This window comes from Natrix helvetica (genome assembly GCF_964273705.1).
Source record: "Natrix helvetica genome assembly, chromosome: 1".
NCBI lineage: Eukaryota > Metazoa > Chordata > Lepidosauria > Squamata > Natricidae > Natrix > Natrix helvetica.
In genome coordinates this window covers 284,504,778-284,531,906 of record NC_138548.1, presented here as the reverse complement: position 1 = coordinate 284,531,906, position 27,129 = coordinate 284,504,778, and the positions used below count along the sequence as shown (strand labels likewise).

The 27,129-nt window shown below is 36.6% G+C and overlaps 1 protein-coding gene across 4 annotated transcripts; it reads right to left on the bottom strand.

The window, feature by feature from the left end:
* Positions 1 to 174: 174 nt before the first annotated feature.
* On the bottom strand, positions 175 to 27,129 carry HMGXB3 (HMG-box containing 3). 4 transcript variants are annotated; one of them, XM_081935059.1, is made up of 20 exons: positions 26,884 to 27,129; positions 25,639 to 25,799; positions 22,468 to 22,642; positions 21,105 to 21,656; positions 20,855 to 20,953; positions 15,859 to 15,990; positions 14,594 to 15,012; positions 13,765 to 13,940; positions 13,115 to 13,212; positions 12,654 to 12,752; positions 11,413 to 11,562; positions 9,648 to 9,949; positions 7,711 to 7,838; positions 7,371 to 7,502; positions 7,082 to 7,266; positions 6,562 to 6,781; positions 5,988 to 6,121; positions 5,252 to 5,368; positions 3,249 to 3,458; positions 175 to 2,404 (listed from the first exon to the last, which is right to left on the bottom strand). In XM_081935059.1, the coding sequence occupies exons 1-20, from the start codon at positions 26,932 to 26,934 to the stop codon at positions 1,937 to 1,939; spliced, it is 4,008 nt and encodes a 1,335-aa protein (XP_081791185.1). In that variant the 5' UTR covers positions 26,935 to 27,129; the 3' UTR covers positions 175 to 1,936. The 4 variants fall into 4 exon arrangements, with proteins under 4 accessions (XP_081791185.1, XP_081791186.1, XP_081791187.1 ...); XM_081935060.1 differs by having other exon boundaries at positions 13,115 to 13,209; XM_081935061.1 differs by having other exon boundaries at positions 25,639 to 25,786.

Below are 27,129 nucleotides of genomic sequence, written 5' to 3'. Positions count from 1 at the left end.
GAAAGTTGAAGCACTGGTATAGCCCCCTCTGCTGTTTGAGCAGTGGGAAGGGAAATAGTTCAGTAGTACAAGAGTGGAATGATTAATAGGTGAAACTCAGAAAATGGTTTCTTTAGTTTAGAAACTACTGAAATTAATAATACTATTCCAGATAGACACAATAAAACAAAACTGTAGAATAAAAGCACATTTAATTTTTTGAATGAGAGAAAAAATAAAAGCATAAGCGGTATGCATGACCTGCTAAACTAGATCTGCAAATCATTTGTGTAGTGTATTAACCTGTCATAATAAATGAGGTTTGCAAAATCTAATTGAATATTAAAAATAGATACAAATCATTCATATTCTGTTTTTATCCTTCATAACATCTAAGCTCAGATTATAAAGTTAAGAAAACAAAACATGCATTTATGCTGGCTCGAATTACCCAATCTTTAAGTGCTATAACGAAAGCAATTTAAATTCATCACCAATGGATTCTGTAAGGTTGTTTTCAAAGACAATAAAATATTAATACTGTTTCAACACATCTAAAATTAATATTTCCCATGCAAACATTTGATAAACACTCCACCATATGGATTGGTAACTCTATTCTTTAGCAACAGAATGAGGCATCTTTCCCCGCACCTTTCAAACTCCTGACGCTACAAAATAAGGAAAACTCAACACAGGAAGAGATAATTTATTAAAGTTTACCACTGTCTTAAAAACTGTATTTCATAAATTAGCATTTTAAACAGCAAGTCGTATGTTTTGCTCAGAACTTTAATAAGTTTCTTTTTGTTGTTATTTTTACAGCACAGTACACACTAGAACTCTTCATAGAAGAGATTTTTAAATCCACACCACAAATCTGAAGAAACGTAGTGTAAAACTTCACCTCAGTCAGGAAATGTTTCCCCACATTTCAATGGTAGCAGAAATCTATTTTTTTTCTTTGTAAATTTATAGATGGCTAAGAATAAACACAAATCAGTGAACTGTGTAGAGCTTACACATCATGGCTCAGCACATTACACAGGAAAAACAATGTAATAATTGACTATGACAGTATGAACTCATACAAGTCAGATTTATAACACTGGAATAGTGGAGTATGTAGTGGTTTCCAAGTGGCCCTTAAAGATAAGTGTTATGTTGCATGCCTAACAATTTTAGCCATAGAAATAATTAGAAAAAAACATCAGATTGTATTCATGGAAACCAACCATTATTCCACAAATATCTTTAGTAGCACTGTGGTCAGAGGAATAAACAATTAAGTCCATTAACTGGATTATAAAGTAAAGTGCCTGAATATCCCCCTCTGGCCATTAGCCTATATCCTTTATCCAAAACATATAAACCCCTGAAGAACCTTTGAAGTAACCTGCTAGCCAGGGCAATGATGCTTCTAGCAGCTTATAATATGCAAGCCAGTTTAACTTTCAACCCTTAAATAATGTGTAGTTTTGTCAGATTGACGCAGAACAAGCTGAAGAAGCAGATAAACTCTCACGCCACCAATGCCCAAGTCAAACTTCAAGTCTTTTCAGAATAGAAACATAAAGATCTAGGTTCCAAATATTCTTCAATCTATGATGGCTGGTTCAGAATATTGAAGCAGTCATACATGTTTATGCTGGGTTTCGCCCCACTTTTATGCATTTCCAGCAACATGCACACTTTTTAAAAAGTGATGTTCTGTATATTTGTTTTCTTTCTCTTGTCAGCAATAGAAAATTCTTCTGTCTTTGAACGATTATCCTGGGTTGCTTCTAGCTTTACCCAGCCTCTTGAAAAGAGAAATTTGTTCTTCAATAGCAATCTGTCTACAGATCAGAAGCCCAATCGATAGGTCATGACACTTAGCTCTGTGCTGGACTGGAACACTCTGTAACAAACTGCTTAGCTATTGTGTATGATTCAGGGATGATAATCTCACAATACATTAGACAACACCTTCTTCTTCTTCTTGTATCTCATCTTCATCCATTTCTGTCTTGATCTGGGCAACACCGAGACGATATAGATTGTCCCGGATTACAACCTCACCAGGTTGGCAGCTTTGAACAATTTCGTGGATCTGCCTGTTCACAACCTCACGACTGGAGAGGAAATCTATCAAACGATTGTAGAGATAATAGTGAGTTGCACTGTCAAATGCTATAGGGTTTTGGCGGACATTACTGGTTTTGCTGTCATTGATGGCTGTAATGATAGCACCGTAGGGCTCCAATTCCCGGCACAGAGAGAGGGAACGGTGTCGAGCCAGTGGATCACTTTGAGCCTTCTGCTCTGTCCCAGTGTGAACTACAAAACGAGATGTTGATTTAGTGATTGGATGCTCTACAGAATGTTCATCAGTGGTTGTATCCACATTGTAGTGCCTGTCAAGGAGTTCTGGGCAGGACACAAACTGATGGAGAGAAAAAAGCAAGACAAAAGCGATGTATGCATTAGAAAATTGTATTTATAGACTTCAAAGTTGGCTTAGCAATAAGAAAAATATGAACATAATTCAAAATAACCCAATAGAGAGCACAACGGATTTGAACTCAAGTTCAAAACTGTTTGACTGAAGACTCTTTAAATAACCTGTACATTCTCATACCATGTGTACTTCTATAAAATTGGAAGAGTAACTGACCATTTCTAAGGAGGATATTTCAACCAAGAACAAATGACATAAATACACATCTTGAATATATGAATTAAATGTTGTAATTTTTAAAACTTGGAATTATATTTATATAGCTTTTTTAAAAAAGTACATTGAAAAAGAAAGGGGCAGTGACCCCAAATTTTCAGATGGAAGTAGGCGGCACTGGAGTGATCATCCCTAAAATATTCCTTCCTGATTTGTGATTAAGGAAAACTTATCAGGCTGTCTTTCTCATTATTATCAATATATTAAATTTTGAGGATCAATGCAGATCCATTCTTGGTGTTAGGAAAGGTGACATGTTTTTCACTCTTTGGCTGATTTTAAAAAAAATGAATTTAAGAGGGAGACAATATACAAAATCTTTACTTATTCCAATACTGTGTTCTAAATAAATGGGAATAAGTACTGTTGAAAGAGCTACATAGATCATCTAATAGCATCACTTTTAGAGAACATCATTTAGAGAATTATTATCAAAGTAATCAAAAGATTTAAATTATGATTTTGTCAAAGAAACAAAGAAAAAACTATGCATGGTAACTATTCCAGATATGTCAAGGAGTTTTAATCTTCAAAGAAAAACAGGGCAACTAACCCTTAAAGGCTCCATAGGGTCAGAGAAGCAGCCCTGGTTTCTTCCCCACATCTGAGCAGTCAAGTCAGGATAACAGATATCCGCACACAATGCTACGGAAGTGGCCATATCTACTACGTAGACTGGTGGCCAGTGACGTGAGGAAGTTAGTAGATCCACGTGGTCTCGGGGACTTTCCCCTCTGACAATATATTTTGAACCACACACAACCTGTACAGAAAAAAAAAAAAAAAGATGAAGGAAGATCATAGAACAACAAAAGAACCTGGGGACAAACCCTCACTCAGTTTCTGAAGGTAATCCTGATAATTTCCACTTGTAATTCAAACTTTAGAACACTCGATGTAATTTTCGTCACATAGAGGCTTATTCCTTTACAATCTGTAAAAGCTATACTAATACAACTTACAAATAATCTTTTTCTAGGCAAGCATCATATTATATCAAAATACTATTAATATCAAATAGGGATAGAAGAGAAGAAAAAAGTCATCTTATGTGATCCATTATTACGCTAATGTACTTGGCTAAAACAGAAAATATATGATTTGTTAAAATCCAATAAATGAATGAATGAAAATACATTCATATTTTATACTTTTATGCTTTTATATATTCAGGTAGAAGGATGTGATGGGAGCAAGGATAGAATGGTAGAATGACGATACAATGAATGTCAATTTTAAACTAGATTTCGTTAAATTTTTTTCTGTTCCCTTCTCTCCAGACTTTTCACTCCTGGAACAACACAAAAGTTATGTGTCCATGCCTGTTTCACCATCCTTAAAAGTACATTTTCTACTATAGGAATCATCCACACCTATTCTGGTATGACATATTAGTAAGAAAGGGGCACTAAGTAGAAAATGTGATTTGTTTCAAGCTCACATTAAAACAACCCCATTCAACATATTCATTAAAACACATGAAATTGATTGTGTTTCATTTCACTAAAACTCATGTGGCTTCCAGGGTTTTTGTTTCTCTCTTGCCCTTTTTTCTCTTTAAGCACAGAAAACACTGAGACCTTGGGTGCAGCTGTTGCTATTACTTTCTTTTATATTTCAGGGTAAAAAAAAAAAAGGTAGTAGCCAATACTGAATGAAAATTACCAACCAAATCACAGAAAATTCGATCAAGGAAACCTTTTTAATAAAATTGAAAACCTTCAAATAAAACCCCAAAAGAAACAATAAGAAAACAGATGTGCAATCTGGTACAAAACAAATAGCAGTTAAACCAAACAACAAGCCTTTCCATTATCTTCTCTCTCCTACAAGTGTTTACTAATTTAAACACTTATTCTTAAAAACTGGTTCTTAAAAAAAAACATTGGCCAATTATTTGTAGGCAACAGCCTTTTCTTTTTCTTGTAGCTTTCCTGTTAGGCCCAAACCTAAGGAAGCAATTGGCATTCTTCCTGATATATGTAGTCTTAGGAACATTAGCAACATATGTGTGAAGCAAGCTTGTGAAGTATCCCTTTGCATTATCTACCTATAAAATAAATTTTGTAAACCCACCCATCCATCTCCATTATTTCAAAGTTTTATTTTAAAAAATACCACAATGACTGTAGGGCAGAATAGCAGTTATGCAGCTGTGATTAACATTCTACCTGGCTGTGTGCACAGTTCCATTTTTCTGTCCCATATTTTATCTAAGATGCCACTCTAACTAATCTAGTTTAAACCAACAACAACAGTGACATGACTGGCTCCTGCTGCTGCATTGACTAGATTGGGGGGGAAAAACCAGCCACATAATGAGTCACAAAACTACAGCCCTTCTCAGAACGAAAGAATAGCTGGAACGCTCAAAACTAAGCCTCTTCAAACATTCTTCCATGTTCCCAACACAACAATGGTTTTTGGCTTCAGGCTTTCAACAAAACTTCTAAACTACATGGGTTTGTTTCCACTCTTGGAATATTCACAGTGGCCAGTTTCATTATGAACACCTTTCCATATTAGTATCTCTTTTGGTTTTTTTGATAGCCTCACCTGATGTGGACACACTTTGTAGATTTTCCCTCCTGTTAGGAATTCTGGAGGCTGACTTATTTGTGTCCCATTCTGTACAAAATCACAAAGAGCCAGAAGAGAAAGACATAGCTGTTCCTAAGAAACAAAGAGAAAATGTAGACAGCTGAGTTTTTCAAACAGTCTTAGCTTACAAATAGCCATCAGCAAGCAGAGTGGAGGATAGAGACAGAAAAGTTAGGAAGGCAAAATGTGGCACAACTGCTGGTCATCTAGCAGAGGGTGATTAAACAGGGGTCCACAGGGCTTATATTGCTTCAGAATGCCACAAAAAAATTGGGCAGCTTTATGGTGAAATGCACTTCATCATTATTGATAATTTGTGAAATTAAAATCATTTAATTTTACAGATTTAATACACAAGAAAGGACCCATGATTGCACAGTGGTTAGAATGCAGTATTTCAGGTTGACTCAGCCCACAACCTGGAATTTGATTCTGATGGGGTTCAAGGTTGACTCAGTCTTCCATCTTTCAGAGGTCAGTAAAATGGGGATCCAGATTGTTGGGGGGGGGGGATATGCTGACATAGTAAACTGCTCAGAGGGCTGTAAAGCACTGTGAAGTGGTATATAAGTCTAAGTGCTATTGCTGTTATTATAGAAAGAGAGACATTACATTATGCAGCCATTGCACAGAAGTAGTGCTTCCTTCAAAAGCAAAGCATGGCTGTATGCTTGAAGAACACTGTGATTACCTTGGAGTCGCCCTCCTCCCAAGGAATGCTGCACTGTGTCAAGAAATTCTGCAGTTCTTCCTCACCGTAGGAACCAATCTGTTCCACTTTACAAATTTCATCCTGAATCAGCCTCACTAGAACACTTGCATTACCTGAAAACGCAAGATAGAATTCTCAGTAATTGCACGCACCCAGATCAGCTTCATTTCCACAAGGGAGGACACAGCGTTAATCCCATGTCTGAAGGCCATATCTATGTCATGTCCATCAATCAGAATTCACAGAAATAAAACCATGTCTAATATAAACGCTGGAAGCGTTAATGGAAGCATTATTATGAGCATGAAAGCCTTGCTTTAAAAGCTGTCCCTACACCTATATTCCACAGGAAAAAAATAACTATTACATATTTATCCCTATCCAGCCCAGTACATGCATATCTGGGGGTAGTGTGCAATCTAAGATGGCACAGTCTCATTAAGGCACATTCCTTTACAGCAAAGCATACTGAGTTTTTAATCTTAGTGCCACTTTGGATACCATCAAAACTACTGCTTGAAAATGTAAATAAGACAAGAACGTTGATTGCCACCTGGGATTACATGCGATTCAAGATTCTTCTCCCTTTCTGTGTTGACTACTATGGTGCTCCTCATTAGTGGTGCAAAGAAGGGAGCTATGATGGAGGCATCAAACTTTGTGATAGGTATACTGGAGGGAAAGGCCACTTGTTCTATGACTTCTGTCTCCATGGTTGACCAAAAATCTTCCACATTTACCTCACTAGATGCCAAGAATTCTGGCCAGGTAAACTAGCATTGAAAAAAAGAGGAAAGAAAAGTATCAATGTTTAATTTTTTTACTGCACATATCATTTTAATCTTCCCCAAGAAACTGTTAGCACTTTTTGTTCTTGTTTCTTTCGTTGTTGCATTGTTTTTTATTTAAAAGGGAGTATTAACAGTGTTAAAACCAACTCATCAATTTTGCTGAAATAAAAAAGGCCCACCTTTATAGATTCTACAGTAGAAGGATGAAGATGTTTGAACAAAACATGCACATCAACATTAACAAACAAGTGCAGCTTTTAAAATAATGGATTCCTGGTCTACCTCAATGTTTTTCAGTGACAAAACACTTTCCACGTTCCTCTGAGCTATTTCAACTTTTGGTGCAATGCCACAGACACCACAGATCATATCATTGTAGTCTCGGACAGTGAGGCACTCAAAGGCCCAGTATCCATTGCACAGCAGTTCCTCAAGCTGATTCCCTTCTTCAGTGCTCAGGTTTCTCTCTGAGGAAAGCAGGGGGGCGTGCAAAATTAGAGCAAAATTAATGTATTACAAAGTAATGTGTGAAAGCTGTAGCAAAGGCAGAAAAAAGATGTAATATGAATACCTGTGTATTCCTGCACAGTTTCCAAAATCTTGCTAATTGTCACTTTAGGATCCTCACCAAGTTTTATATGGTTTCTTATTGTAAACAGAAGATCTAGGCTCACTAAAAGCTTATTACCAATATTAAACAAACCTATAATTGAAAAACAGAACAGTTGTTATTATGGATTTGAAAAAGCTACACAGACCATAAAATAATGTTATCTCAAACTCCGAGTTAATAAATTAAAAAGGCACAACCCAGCTTCACTAAATAAATAAAGGGAGAAAATGGACACTCTAAATGTATTCTGCCCCTCAAAGCTTCCAATTTTATAAAAGCCTCCATGCTTTTAACTCACCAGTGTAGATATCACTGAAGCTGTGAAGGGCCAAGCACTGCACATTCACACACACCTTGAGCTGGGCAGTGACGACTTGCAGCCGATTAGCTGTTAACAACCAGCATTCCTGAGGGCCTGCAAGGGAGCTATGGAAACAGAAGATAAGAATGTATATTGACCCATGAAACGCATGGAAGAGGGGTCTTTCTATAATGCTTAACTATATAGAAGTAAAATCGAAGCATTTTCAAAGTAGCTATCTTACTGATGAGGCAGGCAAGACTATATACTGTTGGAACACAGTTCCCTTCAGTCCCACTAAGGTAAAACTAATCTTGATGTAATGTATGTAATTTTGTGGCAATGCTATACAACTAGGCCATTTTTTTTTCATTCCCCAGTTTTAACAATCTTGGAATGTCCAGGCAGCCTACCACCACCACCTCATTCAAACAATAACCATGGCCAATTCTGCCGAGTTTCTGATATCAGCCAAGCCTCTCTAGATACAGCTGCCTACTAAGTCTCAACTAAACATGGTTAAGTAACTATCTATCTGTGTTTCTTCCTGGCAATCTAAAGTGGAAATGGTTGATTCAAGGTACAAGAATCTAGGGTCTCAGATTAATATTATATATCTGAAAGGTTAGAGTTAAAAGGCAAGAATTTCAGGAAGAGCTCTACATTCAAATAAGACACCCATACATAGTTGTCTTGAGGGTCACACAGCTCTTATCTGTCTTTAAAAAACAGAAAGAAAAACACAAGAAAAAACAAAACACAAAACATAGATAATGTAAAGCATTGTATTGGCTTTCATGTTTAGCCTTTCTAGTTCTCTATTTTGCATTGCCTTCCTATTGCTTTTACTTTGTTCTATAATTTAACAACTGTAGTAGTAACATATAATAATATTATTTATATCACTATTATATTTACATTCTCTATTTTCTGTTTTGGCTTCTGTTTTCTAGCCACTTATAAATTCTATTCCAAGTTTTATAGAAATCCGATTCTTCTCTTTCTTTTAGTTCCATTGTCATTTTGTACATCTCTGAACATTCGAGTACTTTTCTGGTTATTGTTTCATCTACAGGTGTATTGATTTTTTTCCAGTTTTGTGCAAAAGCAATCCTAGCTGCAGTGAGTATATGGATTATTATGTATTGAAGTTGTTTATCTATTTTTTGATCTAATAGTCCTAATAAGAATGCTTCTGGTTTTAGTTCTGTTTTTTGCTCGTAATTTCCTCCAACCATTTCCATATTTTGCACCAGTATTTCCTTGTGATGGGGCATGTCCACCACATATGGTAGAATGTTCCAGACTTGTGGCTACGTCTCCAACAATTTGGGGATAAATTTTAGTACAGCTCTCATCTGTTTCTTCATACTTTTTTTAACATTTAAGGGTGGAAGTTTGCCTCTTTTGCTCCCTGTTTTGATAACTATCAGCCTTTTGATCAGCTTGGGGAAAAACCCAACACCTCATCCCGCTAATGCAGTTGAAGAGGAAAATTGCAAAAGAGCAGACAATCAGATACTAAAATTATCTTCTATTCCTTTCTGAAGAAAAGTGAGCTGTACCTCATTGACATAATGTCTGTTCAGATTATATTTCCTGTACTGTGATTGTATGGCTCTTAAAAGCTTTCTGAATCTCAATTAACAAAATTAGATTAGCCAGGTAATTTTCTCAAGATACAGGATTAAAAAAAAGATTTAATCAAGTTCTGGGATGAAGACATGGGGAAAAGAGCAAATAAACATAATAACCTATTCTTGATGGGTATGGACAAGTAGTAGTTCTTACAGTTTCATTTCATTTCAGTCATTAATGTGACAAAAATACAAATGCAACAGCCATCGTTTCTAAGTTTCGTTGTGGAGAATTTTCAAAAGGAAATGTACCATGGTAAGGTTCAGAAAAGTGGCAATAATTGTAATTTCACTTACTTTGGCCCTCCTTTGAATAAAGGGCTGTTACAGAGAAGGCATTGGGAAGAAGGAAACTCATAATAGTTTGACCAGGAAGTCTGCTCAATGGTAACCATTTCTTCGTTCATGTTAGACAAGATGAGCCGTGAGCTATTGAGCTCATGAATCAGTGCAAAAACATCTGAGAGTTCAGATTCATTTTCAGGGATCTGAATTACTTTGCGTAGAAGTTGCAGAGTGGACTGGCGCTGGATCTCTTTTTGAGACTGAATTAGAGGTTCATTGGTATTTAGTACATGTGCAGGGCTAGAAGTTACTTCCTACAAAAAAACATATTATCTTAATTATCTGTCAAGCCACTTGTTAATAATTATCTTACTCGGGCAGGGTAAATTTCTGCCATCTTTCTGATGTTTAGAGAAAACCGCTAATGGATACAAAATACAGTCAATCCACTGGCAGTGGTGCAAAAAATGATAAAAATGGAATAACAAAAACCATTTATCACAATTAAATTTTATTTTATTTAGTTGGAAGACTTAGTGTACTAGATCTCAGGCTGTATGCTTGATAAAGAGAGGGAACTCATTATTACACTATACTGTGGCTATATCAATTTCCTTCCCCTTCAAGGAAAACTAGTTAAAAAGTAAATTGAGAAAGATAAGGTTTTAAATCCAGTTGCTGGAAAATCAGAATGTCCTACAACTGCACTGCTACTGAATTCCCAATTCCTGTTAGCCCAAGGGAAAAAGACTTCACAAACTGAACTGCTTCAGTAGAGTGTCTGAAAACACTCAATGTTAGACCATTTTGGCAATGATCTGTATTTTGTCACAGATTTCTGAACTTATGTATTGAAAAATCAAAATGAGTCACTGGAAACATTTGAATAAAAGAGGTATGCAGGTAAGAAAAGTTCAAAGGTGAAGTAGCTCACCTACAAGTCTAAATTCTAAATATAGGTAGTCCTCAATTCACAACAGTTCATTTAATGACTGTTCAAAGTTACAACATCACTGAAAAATGTGACTTATGACTGTTTTTCACACTTATAACCTTTGCAGTATCCCCCGTGGTCATGTGATCAAAATGCAGATGCTTGGCAACTAACTCATATTTATGACAGTCACAATGTCCCATAGTCATGAGATCACCTTTTGCGACCTTCTGACAAGCAAAATCAATGGGGAAGCTAGATTCTCTTAACAAGTTAGTGATTCATTTAACAACTGTGGCAAGAAAAGTCATAAAATGGAGCAAAACTTACTTAACAAATGTCTCACTTAGCAACAGAAATGTTGGGCTCAATTGTGATAGTAAGTCAAGGACTACCTGTACATGGTCACCTTTCACTGTTCACAATGATTCCTATTACAATAAACTGCAAATTTCCATTCAATTTGTGGATGGGGAAGGAAGCAGAAATATCTCCATTAAATCAGTAACTTCTCAGCATTATCCGTCTGATTCTTTCTGTCAATTATTATTTTAAAAGGACAGAATTCCAAACCAACAAAACTGACATGACATTGTCGCATGGGCACAATTAGTCTGAGAAATGCATTACATATTTTTAGCCATAAATTATATGCCATCAAAGAAGATATCATTAAAAATGAAGGGAAAAATAAAGGGGGGGGGGGTTGTTTCAGGACAATAACATTAGATCAACTTGCAGAGATTTGCTTTATCCCTAGGCTAATCCTATAGAGATTTATTCAGATATAAGGTCCTATGGACTTCAAAATCACAGACTCAGCTTAAAGTAACCGTAACTCACCACAGATTTCGCTGCTTTCTCAGTTCTGTCTTTGGCAAGGTTGTAGCCACAACGGGGACAGACTCTTGGCTTGTGCCGATTAGTATACACATAAGTGCAGGAAGGGTTCTTGCATTTCCCTCTACCACGTAAGGTTGCCAATCCCAAATCCTATATAGAAAACTCAAATGTGTATCCACTCTTATTTTAACTTTACTACATTTTCCAGAATATCTTTTCAAATATCAGCAGTACAAAACTATGGAATTGGTTGCTATGCTATCAATCAGGGGAAGCTATTCATCCAAAACGTAGTTAATCAGGAGGGGGTCATGCAAACAAACCTAAATTATTAATATTGGTATAAATATAGAGAAGTATTAAACTTTCACCAAAATGCCAAGAAAAAAACATATTTATTATGGATTAATATCAAGTCAGATAACAATTTCCATTTCACTGCATTATTATGACACACAGGCAGGTATGAAAACACATTAAACTGGTTTTCTTTGCAAGAGGACTAGTGAATGGTGAACTAGATTGTGACACTTCCTTTTTTTTTGCTTTACACCTTTGATTTCTTTCGTGTACTATTTCTTATTCTCTTTCTTGGTAGCAAGCTTGGTAGGCTGGCTAGATTGCTCAACAGTGAGACACTGGAAAAGCAAGTATAGCAGTGCCTGCATTTACTGTGTTGCATGAGGAAAGTACATCTTTCTTCCCCTGTCCTTAACACTATCTATAGAGGGATGATTGAGAGCATCCTGACGTATTGCATTACTGTCAGGTTTGGAAACATTACTGCAGCTCAGAGAGTGGTGAGGATGGCACAAAATATGATTTGGCAGTTCACTCCCTTCTATCCAGGACATGGCAAATAAGTGATGCTTGTCGAGAGTCCGCAATATTGTCTGGGATGCTACACATCCTCTTCACGACCTGTTTTCCTTGTTACTTTCTGGGAGGAGGCTTCATGGTATCTGAAGCAGAACGTACTATACATACATATATATATTTGTACTGATAAATAAATAAAGGGAGACTAGTATAGATCTATTTCGAGCTAATTAGCTCTCATCAGCTAGCCATACCCTTACTGGGATATTTAGGCATACCAGGGGTTGTAACACACATACATACATACATACATACATACATACATACATACACACACACACACACACACACACAGACACACACACACACACACAGCATTTGGGTACTGCAATTACGGATTTCCAATTGTCAATTATTCTTACCAAGGTTACAGTGCAGCTATATTTATAAGAAGGGAAAACATCTGGCTTGACCTCCACCACTTTGACCTGAGATGTTGAGCTGTTTGTGCTGCAGTGAAGCTTTAGACAGAGAACAAGAAGGCAAGACAGAAACATGAAGTGAGGTGTACTGTGAAGTTTTCTGACAAAAAAAAAATACATCAGCAGAATCAAAGTTCACAATTTTTTAAAGTTACATTACTTCCTCCACTCAAAACTGCTAAATTCCAAGATGTGTGGGGTTTCACCAAAGTAGGTCAAGATTCCATGAAGCGTGGAGAAATCAATTCAGCCCTCTCCCATTTGGTACTGTAGAGAAGTACCTACAGTATAAACTCTCTGAACTGGTTCTAACTGCTTTCCATTAGAAGACTGAATTCAAACTAATTAACTAGTAAACTGAAGAACAGAAAAGCAAGCATTTTGGCAAAATCTAAAATTACCTTCTGATCTTCAGCACTGGATGCTTGAATAGGATTCTGACCCAGCTGCTTCAGAGTATTTGGCTTTAATCCTGAGAGTCTTATTGGGGAACTTTCTTCTTGAAAAAACAGGTAAATGGACATTTTAACATTAGTAAGCAACATACTGAATTACGTCAAATTTTACAATAAGTGCTCCAGGAAAGATGGAATTGGACAAGTCATCTCTAAATCTCATTTGATTTTCTGCTCTCTTCAACACCAAATCAAAACTTTGGGGGGGGGGGGGGATTCAAGCATTTAGGCCAGGGATGTCCAAACTTGGTAACTTTAAGACTTGTGGACTTCAATTCCCAGAATTCTTGGAGTTGAAGTCCACAAGTCTTAAAGTTACCAAGTTTGGACACCCGTGATTTAGGCACACATTTTGAACTGTAAATTAACTAATGTTTTTATGTAACTCAACTGTAATTTTTTAATTTTTTTATGACTGTTTCATTTTGTTACACTGATTTTTTGTAATTTCAGTTGCACTATTCATTAGCTCTAGTGATGAAGTATTTAAAAAATAACTTAAGAGTCTAAATCTAACTTACATCTAAGCTTACCCATCAAATACAATGAAAGCCTACAATTCAGAAACTATAGCATAAATTTGACTTATTTTTTACCACTGTTTCTAAATGACTGTCCGCAAGAGGTCTGTTCTTGGTTAGTTTCTTTTGCCAATCTAACAGGAGCGGGCAAAATGGCTCTCATGGGTCTCGCAGCAGCCAGCAAGGAAGGCTTGGGTTTTGCTTTGCTCTTCTGCTCCACACCCTTAGGTACAGCACCAATTGCATCACCGCTGAAAAGGAAAGAAATGTAATTAAGAATCTCACAGGAAATTCCTGCCATAACAGTCACAAAGACAACGTTTTGACTCTTAATCTACTTTGTTAGGAGTCACAGAAAAACATTTTTAAAAAGCTAGCTTTAACTCATGGATTTAGCTTCAGAAAGTGGCTCAATGGCTAAGACGCTGAGCTTGTTGATCAGTGCTTGTTGGCAGTTCAGCAGTTTGAATCCCTAGCGTAACTGAGTGAGCTACCATTACTTGTCCCAGCTTCTGCCAATCTAGCAGTTCAAAAGCATGTAAAAATGCAAATAGAAAAATAAGAACCACCTTTGGTGGGAAGGTAACAGCGTTCTATGCACCTTCGGCATTTAGTCATGCTAGCCACATGACCATGGAGAAGTCTTCGGTCAGCACTGGCTCTTCGGCTTTGAAACGAAGATGAGCACCGCCCCCTAGAGTCGGGAACGACTAGCACATATGTGCAAGGGAAACCTTTACCTTTATAGATTCAGAACTAAAATTTTATCTGAAAACGTTGGCAAAACAAAAGTTCTTGGAGAACCCCGGATAAAACATTGGTTTATTTTAATCTAAGTTATGTGTTGCACTCTGACACAATGTTAACCTATACCCCATTTTTGGTGCACATGAATTTGACTTACCCTGTTGTATTTTTCACAGTAGAAGATGGGTGTGAAATAGGACTGGGAACATTTGTTGTCTCAGCAGATGGCTCATTTTCTCTCTCCTTCTGTTCCAACGATGGCTCTACCTGTGCAAGGCTCTCCTGAAGCTGAATAATGGTAGTGGCACCTCCTTGGTCTTCTGACCGTACATTGTTTGCAAGAATATGAGCCTCAGAGATTATCACTTCTTCCCATTCAGTCTCCTGCATTTGCCCCTCAACAGGGGATGCATTGAGAAGCTGCGTAACTGCTTCTGAACTTTCTAGCACACATTTAGCAGGATTATCTTGAACCAATGCCTGTCCAAAAGTTAATGGTAGTTGATTCTTTTTCAGGCCCAACGTTTTTATTGGTAGCCCTGAACCTGGTTCAGATTTGCCTTTTAGAGGTTTCTCCTGCAAAACAAAAACAAACAACTCTCCAAGTTAGTTCTGGAGTTGAAATTCACACATCTTAAAGTTGCCAAAGATGAGGAAAAACTGGGCCACATCAACAACAGTGCAATGAAAACATCAAACTCAGAACTCTTCAGAATTCTTAAGATTATGACAAATTAAAACAATTCATTCTTCATAATTTTTAATCAAGAAGTTAGAGAAATAAGAAACAAGTAGATCTGATCATGCTTTCTAAACTTCTCTAACATCTCAATTCAGCATTAAATATGTAATATCTGAATCTGCTACAGATACTGTACATGGCACCCTGTGAAAAATTAACCTACATCTTCAGGGGGGGGAGGCAGAACTCTTTTAAATTTTGAGAATCAAACAATGACAATTATACTTTGAAACAGGATTTTCTCTATTGTTATGACTTTGATTTTAATTTATATTAAGTAATTAATCATTTTGTAAATCATAAAAGAGTGAAATACAAAACTTTGAATAAAAAAATCAAATCCATCTACATAACCCATTTAAATACCCAAACAATAAGCTGTATTTTAAAATAAATCTAGAATTTCAAAATAATAATTTATTTCATAATTAAATTTAGTTCAGTTAAGGTAGAAGATATCCTAAAGCATTTTTCCCTTGGAAATTAGTTAAAATAGCAAATAAATTTGCAATGCTATTCATTACATATACAGTATTTATGTAATGTATATTGTATATTTAAAAAAACATCACTTGTACAAATAATAATGTTGTAACACATAAACATTTCACAGATACAACCCAAAACAAACAAAAGTCCCTCAATGCAATGTCATATGTTTAAAATTAATTTCACCATACCTTAGGGATCCACTTCCCTCCCAGAAAGTTTCCACACATGGGGCATTTTGGTGGCTTATGTCTGGTAACGTAAGTAAAGGCACAGCCAGGATTGGTGCAATTTCCGTGCCCCCTCCGAGTGTAAGTAGTTGTCTGAAGTGAAAGGATATAGATTACTTTACAAAACTAAGTGGCATAAGGCACAAGAAGTTTTGCTCCAATAGAACAGATATGTAGCTTTGTTTCTACCTCAAATGTCATTATGAGTTATTGCTCAAGACAAATATTATATGATCTAGGATAATCTCATATTAAAGTATTGCATTGCTTCTTGCATATAGCAGGAAGTATAATTTTATTCAAGATTTGGGAGCAGAATAAACAAATAGTTGAGACAGCTGCTTTTATTACATCCTATTATTTATACTTGTATTATGCTGACTGATTTTCATTATCCATAATAGAAAGAAGGACTAGGGGAGACATGATGGCAGTGTTCCAATATCTCAGGGGTTGCCACAAAGAAGAGGGAGTCAAACTATTCTCCAAGGCACCTGAGGGTAGAACAAGAAGCAATGGGTGGAAACTAATCAAGGAGAGAAGCAACTTAGAACTGAGGAGAAACTTCCTGACAGTTAGAACAATTAATCAGTGGAACAGCTTGCCTCCAGAAGTTGTGAATGCCCCAACACTGGAAGTCTTTAAGAAGATGTTGGATAGCCATTTGTCTGAAACAGTATAGGGTTTCCTGCCTAGGCAGGGGGTTGGACTAGAAGACCTCCAAGGTCACTTCCAACTCTGCTATTGTATATTTTATTTCCAGTTGTATTATAATGTCTCTTGTTATGTTTTCAAATGGTTGTATAATTTTAACAAGAGAATCTAAAATCAGAGGTATTGTTGGAATTTTATTTTTTATAAATACAAATCAGGAATATTTAACTCAAAATATTGAGTCAGTAACTGCAATGTAACTGAAATTATTTTATTCATGAGAAAGGGAGACAGTATACTTGCTCTACATACAGTGGGGCAAAAAAGTATTTAGTCAGCCACCAATTGTGCAAGTTCTCCCACTTAAAAAGATGAGAGAGGCCTGTAATTGGCATCGTAGGTAGACGTCAACTATGAGAGACAAAATGTAAAAAAAAAAACCCAAACAATCACATTGGCTGATTTGAAAAGAATTTATTTGCAAATTATGGTGGAAAATAAGTATTTGGTCAATATCAAAAGTTCCTCTCAATACTGTGTTATATATCCTTTGTTGGCAATGACGGAGGTCAAATGTTTCCTGTAAGTCTTCACAAGGTTGGCACATACTGTTGCTGGTATGTTGGCCCATTCTTCCATGCAGATCTCCTTTAGAGCAGTGGTGTTTTGGGGCTGTCACTGGGCAACACGAACTTTCAACTCCCTCCAAAGGTTTTCTATGGGGTTGAGATCTGGAGACTGGCTAGGCCTCTCCAGGACCTTGAAATGCTTCTTACGAAGCCACTCCTTCATTGCCCGGATGGTATGTTTGGGACCATTGTCATGTTGAAAGACCCAACCACGTTTCATTTTCAATGCCCTTGCTGATGGAAGGAGGTTTGCACCCAAAATCTCACGATACACGGCCCCATTCATTCTGACCTGTACATGGATCAGTCGTCCTGGTCCCTTTGCAGAAAAACAGCCCCAAAGCATGATGTTGCCACCCCCATGCTTCACAGTAGGTATGGTGTTCTTTAGATGCAACTCAGCATTCTCTCTCCTCCAAACATGACGAGTTGTGTTTCTACCAAACAGTTGTATTTTGGTTTCATCTGACCATATGACATTCTCCCAATCCTCTTCTGGATCATCCAAATGCTCTCTAGCAAACTTCAGATGGGCCCGGACATGTACTGGCTTAAGCAGGACACGTCTGGCACTGCAGGATCTGAGTCCCTGGCGGCGTAGTGTATTACTGATGGTAGCCTTTGTTACGTTGGTCCCAGCTTTTTGCAGGTCATTCACTAGGTCCCCCCGTGTGGTCCTGGGATTTTTGCTCACCATTCTTATGATCATTTTGACCCCACGGGGTGAGATCTTGCATGGAGCCCCAGATCAAGGGAAATTATCAGTGGTCTTTTATGTGTTCCATTTTCTAATTACTGCTCCCACAGTTGATTTGTTCACACCAAGCTGCTTGCCTATTGCAGATTCAGTCTTCCCAGCCTGGTGCAGGTCTACAATTTTGTTTCTGGTGTCCTTCGACAGCTCTTTGGTCTTCACCATAGTGGAGTTTGGAGTGTGACTGTTTGAGGTTGTGGACAGGTGTCTTTTATACTGATAACAATTTCAAACAGTTGCCGTTGATACAGGTAATGAGTGCAGGACAGAGGAGCCTCCTAAAGAAGAAGATACAGGTCTGTGAGAGCCAGAAATCTTGCTTGTTTGTAGGTGACCAAATACTTATTTTCCACCATAATTTGCAAATAAATTCTTTCCAAATCAGCCAATATGATTGTTTGGGGTTTTTTTTTACATTTTGTCTCTCACAGTTGAGGTCTACCTATGATGCCAATTACAGGCCTCTCTCATCTTTTTAAGTGGGAGAACTTGCACAATTGGCGGCTGACTAAATACTTTTTTGCCCCACTGTATAAAGCAGTCAAAGGACATGATTATTGAGCCCCAAAGGGGGGGGGGGATGACATTGCATCAGCTATGCAAATCACATTTATTATGGAGGGCAACGGGTTTATATTTAATATCTGAATATCCAAACTGAGTAACAACTTCTTCTTCCCTTTCTTTTAAAAGTTTGCACCACTGTTATTAATTGGGATGAATCTTGGATCAGAAAGAAACTCTTATTAATTGCCCACTTTGATTTATTGTTATCATATAGGCTTCTTTTTTAATTATTGTGATTTTGTTTCATTTTCATATTGATGCAAAGTATCAGAATGATATAAGATCATCTTTATATGTAACACTACAATAACTGGGTGTTATTTTAAGAATCTTACTCAAATTAAGCTATTTTATAATTTTTTCTAGTTCTTTTTTTCTTATATTTTTAAATGTTAAAATAAAAAAGTAAGAATTTAGTTCATTATAAATCATTTTAATTTTTTTCTAGATATGTCTTGATTCAAGTTGATTCAGGCGATGCAACAAAATGTTATTTTGTGTTTATAGTGCATTTACTCTTTCTTCAAAAGTAAACTCATGTCACTCTATAATGTACAGTAATTGTTAACAAATCTATATCTTATCTGGTTCCAGGAAGTAGTCTTGCTTTAAAGTCAAAGTTGCAATGATGAATGATCAGGATAAAAATGGTGGAGAACCACTTCTATCCTACCCAGCACTGCCAGAAACATTAGCCAATACTACTAGAGAGCAGGAAGGATCTAGGAACAAGCAGCAAAGAAAAATAAAAAAATTTCTGAGAAACTTTTACTGCATCCTTTGCAGATTTGATATATTGCTTCTTTTATGAGGAAAGCATAAGTTTACTTCTTCCTGCCAAGATTCTATATTAACCGAAGTAAATTCTTCACAAATAAAGTACTTAGAAATATTATAAGGTTAGGCAAATATATGGAATTCTTTTATGAGTTCACCATAGTCTTTTACTGCTTTATGAATTGGAGAATAATCCTAAATGGCATTTGAGATAGGGGAAAAAGCACTCTCAATTTTAAAGATTGGATGACAACTAACTACAGCTAAGGAAGGAAAGCTAGTTTTACCAGGAGCCTGAGATGTTTCATATGGAATATAAAATCACCTTGCTTCCAGATGACAAAATGATACTAGCCTAAATCTTTAGTAGCAAAATCAGTCAAAGTCATGGATAATTTTGCAGTCCTTTTGGAGTAGAACATTAACTATTGTAAATCAGAAATTATGCTTTTGGAGACAATCAAGATATCAGAACCATTTTTTATTGGCAGTCGATTTTACCTGGCAGCAATAACTTACTTGGATTTCAAGTAACTAGACAGATGCCTCAAATGATCGAATTGAATGTAAGCATCAGAAATATCAACAACATGGATTGTGAATTGCAGTACCATCAAAATAAACATCTGAAGTAAAATAATTTAAAAGTGTGTGTGTGCTTGTGTGTTTGTGTGTGCCTCATATGACATTCCTATCTATAATCGTAAATGTTTTTCTATGTTTAGTTTTATTTTAGAACCTAATTTTCAATAAAGAGATATATCATATAATTAGAAGTATTGTCCTGAACATTTATGTATCAAAGACAAAGGCTATTGTATTTGATAGGGAGAATGGAGTGAAGGTTTGCAAGTTACACACAAATGGTGCAACACTAAAGCTAACAGATGCAGGCTAGAATAGCCAAGGCATTCAATCATAAGTCCCAAATCATTTTCTTTCTATTGTCCATTCAGGATCTCATGTACACAACTAATGGGAAATAATTAAATATCATTATTACATTCAGGATTAAAATTTCCATTCTTTTTTCTTGCTGGAGCTCATGGGAGTTAAAACCTAAACTACCTGGACCAAACTATATTGCCTACCCCTTTGTTAACAGAGTACATATGATGCATTTAAAATCCTTTTTCATTTTATTTGTGAATGCTTATTCCTAATAAGAGTGGAAATGGAATTCCTGTTTATTGGTTGAACTATATCTCTCCTCGGAAACCTTTAAAACTTAAAGCAATTTGTCCATTTAAACTGTTTAAAGATAAGGGTTTTATATAAAGTGGGATATAGGTAGAAGTAACGGGAGAAAATCAACCCAGGCGGCCTATATTAAACATTCAGGGAACGCATATTTCAATATAAATTCAAATGTGCTCCTCTTTGTAAAGTGATGAAAGTAAAAGTTTGGTTTCAGAACTTATATATGGGGAGGTTTGAGACCGCAGAAAAATGCTTCAATTTAGAATCGTGTTCAATTTATCCTAGACATATTCGATGATCTGCTGATACATTATGATTCGGTTACTGAATATTATGTAGTTCCAAGACACCTGATAACAGCATTTCTTTTACTGACCAGTTTGATTGATGCTGGATTTTCCAAAACAGAATGGGTTGTAAGAGGCATCATAATGAACTGTGCAGTGGGGCTTGCAGAATTACTTTCTTGTCTGTCCTAGAAATAAAAGATAGAGGCAATGAAACTGCTTGTTTTCTACATTGGAGTCAATTCTAAAATTCTGAGGACACTTTCTGGCAAAACAGCTCACAAGTAATTCATTAAGATCTCAAATGCAATTCTCCTTTAAAGGGAGCATTTTACTTACTCTCCTAGTCACCACTGTTACCACAGAAAGGCCATGCGAAGCCTGTGGCTGTGCCACAGTCATGCTCCCATTTGCTGCCTCTGAGGTGTTAACCAAAGTTTCTTCAATAACCACACTGGTTGCTTGGCAAGGATATCCATCGCCTGCTTCTAAAGGGGCCTCCTCATCCAGGAAGATATCGCCAGCCACTTTATGTGCAGCAGACAAGATCTCTGACGCGACAACTTCTTCTATTGTATCTGCCTGAACAAATGAGGTGGAATCTTCAGATACCCCTTCAATGGCAATGCACTGCTCAGAAATGCCAATTTGGCTGGAGTCCACTGAAAGTATGTTCTGCACAGTACTATGGGAAACACTTGTGACATTAGTAGCAGCTGCTTGTCCTTCCAGTGCTGTTTGGCCCTGGGTCACATGAAGTTCCACATGTGGCTTATTTTTCTCATCCTGCAGACTTCCTTTAGGAATAATTATGTAATCAGAACGAGGGAGGATTTTACGAAAACCTGGAATATCTGGAACTACAGCAGTCAGGGAAGACAACTTTGAGTTCTATGGAAAAAGATAAGACAGAATATGGAGTCATATCAGCTTGGCTCTATTTCAGTGGTTTCTTTGCCAGCTTTCTAAGGCAAACCTCCACCCCCCACTCCTATTCTAAGCAAATTTTTCATCTCACCCTCGCACCTTCTCTAATTTTAACTATATTTATCTGGCTTTCTGTGAGGAAGGCCAGATAAATGTATATAAATATAAACTGTCATTTTGTGATTGGCACCTTTTTTTAAAAAAATATTGTTTTTATTGTAATTTGTTTGTGAGCTACCCTGTGATGTCGAAAATCAGGCATCATACATGTTTAATAACTTATATTGTGTTTACTGTTATTAACACTTTAAACTATAAAACTGATGGAATTCCTGAGGTATATTAGTCATCTCACACAAAGTATTCTTCCAGCAGTAGTTTTCCTATCTGGCGGCTTCCTATAGAGAACAAGTATTTGCCAAAATCAATCTTCAATAAATACTGAATTCAAAATATAAAATATTGTAATGGGTTTACTGTGTGCTATTAATTAGCTCTTTGACATTGCAATCAATAATAAAGAATACTAGTGTCCAATATTGCAGGCATTTAGTTTCCACGACCTTGGAATTTTCCATACAGTAACATCCTATGACTACAAATCTATAACAGAAATTCATGGAAACCTAATTATCCTTCTGAGTACCTCTAAGAACAGCATTCTATTTGTTTTTGAGCTTCCAATACATACATCATATAAAATATGCATGTACACACATACATGCACACAAAGGACCTGCAGACTTACAAGCATATTTATAAACAAATTAATTACCGGATCTAGACCTTCTTTTTCTAACTTAGCTTTCTCCAAATAATAACTTTTCTCCGCTACACTAAGCAGCCTCCAACTCTCACTGATCTTCTTGTTAATTGCAGACTGAGGAAGGTGTGGGAGCTCCTGCTGAACTTTCAGATATATATCATAATAATACAGAAGATATGCAGATCTGAAAAACAAGCAAAATACTTTTCTAGTTTCCTCTCAAATTATAATGTAAGCAAATTATCCATCTACTCCTGGTCTGCATTTTCACATGAATTTTCAATAAACAATGATAAAAAGTTTTTAACAGAATTATACAAAGACTAGGACTACAAGCTTCGTTCAATTAACATCCCAAAACTATGTGTGCAAGCAAATTCTAAAGAACCTTATTCCCTTGCAAATCCTATTGATCTCAGAAAGTTTTATTTTCAACTTACAGATGTGCCCAAAAGTATTGGTATATCTTCTCCCCCCCCACCCCAAAAAAGAATTACAATATGGCATGAAATAAATTGAAACAGACACAAGTTAATGGCATTCATCATTATTTAGTCCATGGTCCATGGAACAGAGACTTTGCTTTTAATATATTCTTGTAAATAATAAAACAGATGATAATGGCTTGTTTTGCTATCTAGGATGAAAAGCATGAGATGGGGACTCTTTTCAGGATACTGTTGAGAGCAATAAGAATGAGAAACTCTTAAGCAGAATTTCTTGAAAAAGAATGGGACTTTTAAAACACCCATACCATCCAAATTCTTCTATTAGTTCTTAATGAGGTCTTGAATACAGACAAAAATTGACTCTCTTGAAGCATTACTGCTTCAGATAGGAAGGTGATGCAGAGAGTGGTGAATGGCAAAGGAGTTTATTGGATGGCAAAAAAGTTTATTGGCAGTTTATCCAGGACATGGAATATAAGCGATGCTTGTCTGGGTGGGACGCTACATATTCTCTTCATGGTCTGTTTTCCTTGTTACTTTCTGGGAGGAGGCTTCGTAGTATCCAAAACAGAACATCTAGATTGAGTCAGAGTTTTGTTGCATATAGCATCAAGCTTATGAACTCTCAAATTTCCTCTTTCCACTATGTATTCAAAATGGACAGTGATTAATACATGTGTGTGTGTGTGTGTGTGTGTGTGTGTATTATGTATGTATGTATGTATGTATGTATGTATGTATATGTATATGTATATGTATATGTATTTGTATATGTATATGTATATGTATGGGTGCAAGTCAGGGGTGGGTTTCAGCAGGCACTATTGCTGTTTCGCTCGTATGCGCTGTGTGCACATGTGCAGTGCAATTAAAATTGTTCTGCGCATGCACAGAACTGAAAAACAAGATGGTGGCGCCATAGCCAGTTCGGGGGCATGGCAGGACTGGCTCGCTGCCAGTTCCAGCAACCCGGCTGCAAACCACTACCGGTTCAGCCAAACCAGTCCAAACTGGTAGGAATGCACCACTCCTGCAGGCAGATATTTATATATGTATATAGCATCTGTATGTGTGTTCTGAATGTGTTTGGGCAGATACGTAATTTTTCTTGAGAGCAGGCAACAGAATTTTATTTTTAATGTGGACCAGAGTGCTCACAAAAAATGACAATAAAAGTTATCTTAACTTAGGTTAATTCTCATTCTAAACAAAAATGGTCAGCTGGCCTAAATTCTGTTATTAACTATGTCTTTAATCTTGCCTTTGTTAATAAGCAATTACTCTGAAACAGCAACTTTTAGAGCACCTTTAGACAATTGCATGCAAGTCAGGTCCATAGAAATGTGCTTTTTTAATATAGCAGTCCAACAGTAGTCCATTATTTTGCTATAGAGCCAACCCTGTCATTTGACAAAGTGTAGTGGCTGCTCCAGACAGTTGATCTGGGGAATCATAAAAGCACAGAAGAGTTTTAGATATTTAATGTATTATTACTGTAGTCTTGCTAAAGATGTAATAGAATTTATTTCTCATATGTATACCTTGACCTACTTCTACTCAAGTCACAAACAGATGCTATTCCATTAATGTGTCTATCATTACTGCAGATGCAAGCAATCTGATGATTTTCATATGCTTTGCAGTAGTTTTTCCCACTCTTGACAATGACCATGCTCTGTGAGCTAATTTGAATCTATTCAGTGCTCAAGTGGAAACTCTGTGAGAATCCCATATACAGAGAATCCCCTGTGAGAATTGTGGTTCTCAACTTACAACCACAATTGAGCCCAAAATTTATGTTGCTCGGTAAGAAATTTGTTAAGTGAGTTTTATCCCATTTTACAACTTTTCTTGCCACATTTGTTAAGTGAACCACTGCAGTAAAATGGTTAAGTGAATCTGGTTTCCCCATTGACTTTGTTTTTCTGAAAATTGCAAAAGGGGATCACTTGACCCCAGAACACTGTCATAATCATAGTCAGTCAATTAGGTATAACAGTTAAAGATACTGGGTGACCATGAATTCTAAGTCTGTCTTAAGCATGAAGCTAGCTGCATACATTTAGGCCAGTCACTCACTCTCAGCCATAAGAGAAAGGCAATGGCAAAACAATTTCAAAAAATGTTGCTTAGAAATCGGCAACTACATGTTGTTGCTAGACGAGTTGGGCAACACATAAATCCAATAAATAAAAATAAATTCAAAGGTACAAACACATATACATAACTTCATAAAAATAAAGATACATAAAGTATACATATATATTTACATAATAATTTCTCTCCAAAGGTTACTTAAGAAGCAAAAACTATAACCACAATTTTTACGTGTAATGCTAAAGCTATGAATTAATTTAAAGCATAATGAAATTAATTTAAAAAATGAAACTCTTCAAAGAAACTCATTATTGCCGAGTAAGAGTATAAGGCTATTTACTTCTCAGTTATGGAACTATAGTCCAATATTTTAACATTTTGAATGGTATCCTTTATGAAATGTATTTGCTGCCTCTGGGTGTATCCAAAAACTCAATCATAATTTCACAACAGACTCCATTAATTCTGTAATAAATGCCATTAGCCACAGAGCAGGTTGATTTTTGCTGAGTATGTATACGTGTGAAAATATCATCATACATTTTAAAATATTTACAAAAAGACAAAATAAGGAATAGTAATTCCTAAACAACAATTGACGACAACTGATTGTTCATATAGAAAAATCACTCACCTGGGCTTTTTAGTTTTTTCCCCTTGATCTCCAGGACTTCTATATTTCTTCTTCTTTTTAGATGGCACTGGGGATGAATAAGTGTATGTGCTTTCTATCTCTTCCATGACTACAGTTACTTCACCGCCATCATATGGAGCATCCATTGCTAGACAGAAACTCTAGGAAGTTATATTCTCCAAATCATTATATGTCATAAATCCCAAACAATGAACCTTTGACTTTTGGCAGAAAGATCCAGTACATTTTAATATTGCTAGAATTTGAAGCATTGATTTCAAAAGCATACAGAAATGTAATTATGTATGTAGTATTTTGCTGCAATTCTCCAGCTTAGAAGTCATTAACTGTATGAAATATATTTCTTGCAGCTGTATTTAAAAACTTAAAACTTTAAAATCATGGTATGCTTTTTAGCATACCATACTTCTAAAGACTTTTCATTAATATTCCTGTATCTATTACAAGTTTCTTTTTATTCTATTCCTATAGGATCACGATGGCTGCTTTGTCTCAAAGGTACTTTTTTTCTCCCCAAAAGGCAAGTGGACTTTGTTTTTCCAATAGCCTTGGGGGGGGGGGGGAGCACCTTTGGGAACAACCTTGATCTAGATGACTGAGAAATTTCCAGTGACTCTTTTGATGAATAAAATAAAATAACTGAAGGAGAATGAAAAAGAAAAACAATAAACGCATCTAAACGCAAATTACTGAGGTGGTTCAAAGATTCAAAGGATGCTCAACCTGTCATGGGAAGCAAATGTAGAATTTAGGCACCATGGAATAAAGGGATCGCCTTGTTTTTTTGTTTGTTTTGATAACTTCTTCCCCAAACCCCACAACTTTAACCTTAGCCTGTCTACTGTCCACCTCACCCCATTCCTAAGAGGTCTTTAACCAGCATCCTACCGTTCCCTGTCCTAATATTCCCATGTATTCATAATCATGTCTATACTTATACCTGTTTTCTTATACATGCTTGACAAATAAAATAAATAAATAAAAATAAACTTGGGCAGGAGAGAGAATTTACGTCCTGGAAACAGATGAGCTTTTATAGGACCCTGAAGTCTTTTGTGGTGCGGTTTGTCGCCGCAATAACAGCTCTCCCCGTGGCACCTTCGCCTTCTCCCCAAAGCAGAGCCTCGGGAGTGCTAACCAACCGACTCGCTCTCCTTCTCTGTTGAGGACAACGAAGGGAAAAGAGTCCTATGACTTTTATGGATGACACGCCCCGGGACTTACTTGAAAGCGCCGGTCATACTCTGGGGGGAAAGACCGCCTCTGCCCGAGCATGCCGAGGAGGAAGGCCGAGCCAGGTTGCTCACACACGCCTCGCAAGGAAGCTGTAACGGCCGGCCAGGAGAAACAGCCCAAGACTTTACAGCTTGCCGGGAATGGTCAGAATGATTCTTAAACAAGGTACTGTAACCGGAAGCTTTACCTCGACAACTCCTTCCTGGTTTATAGGCCATCCTGTATGTAATCGTT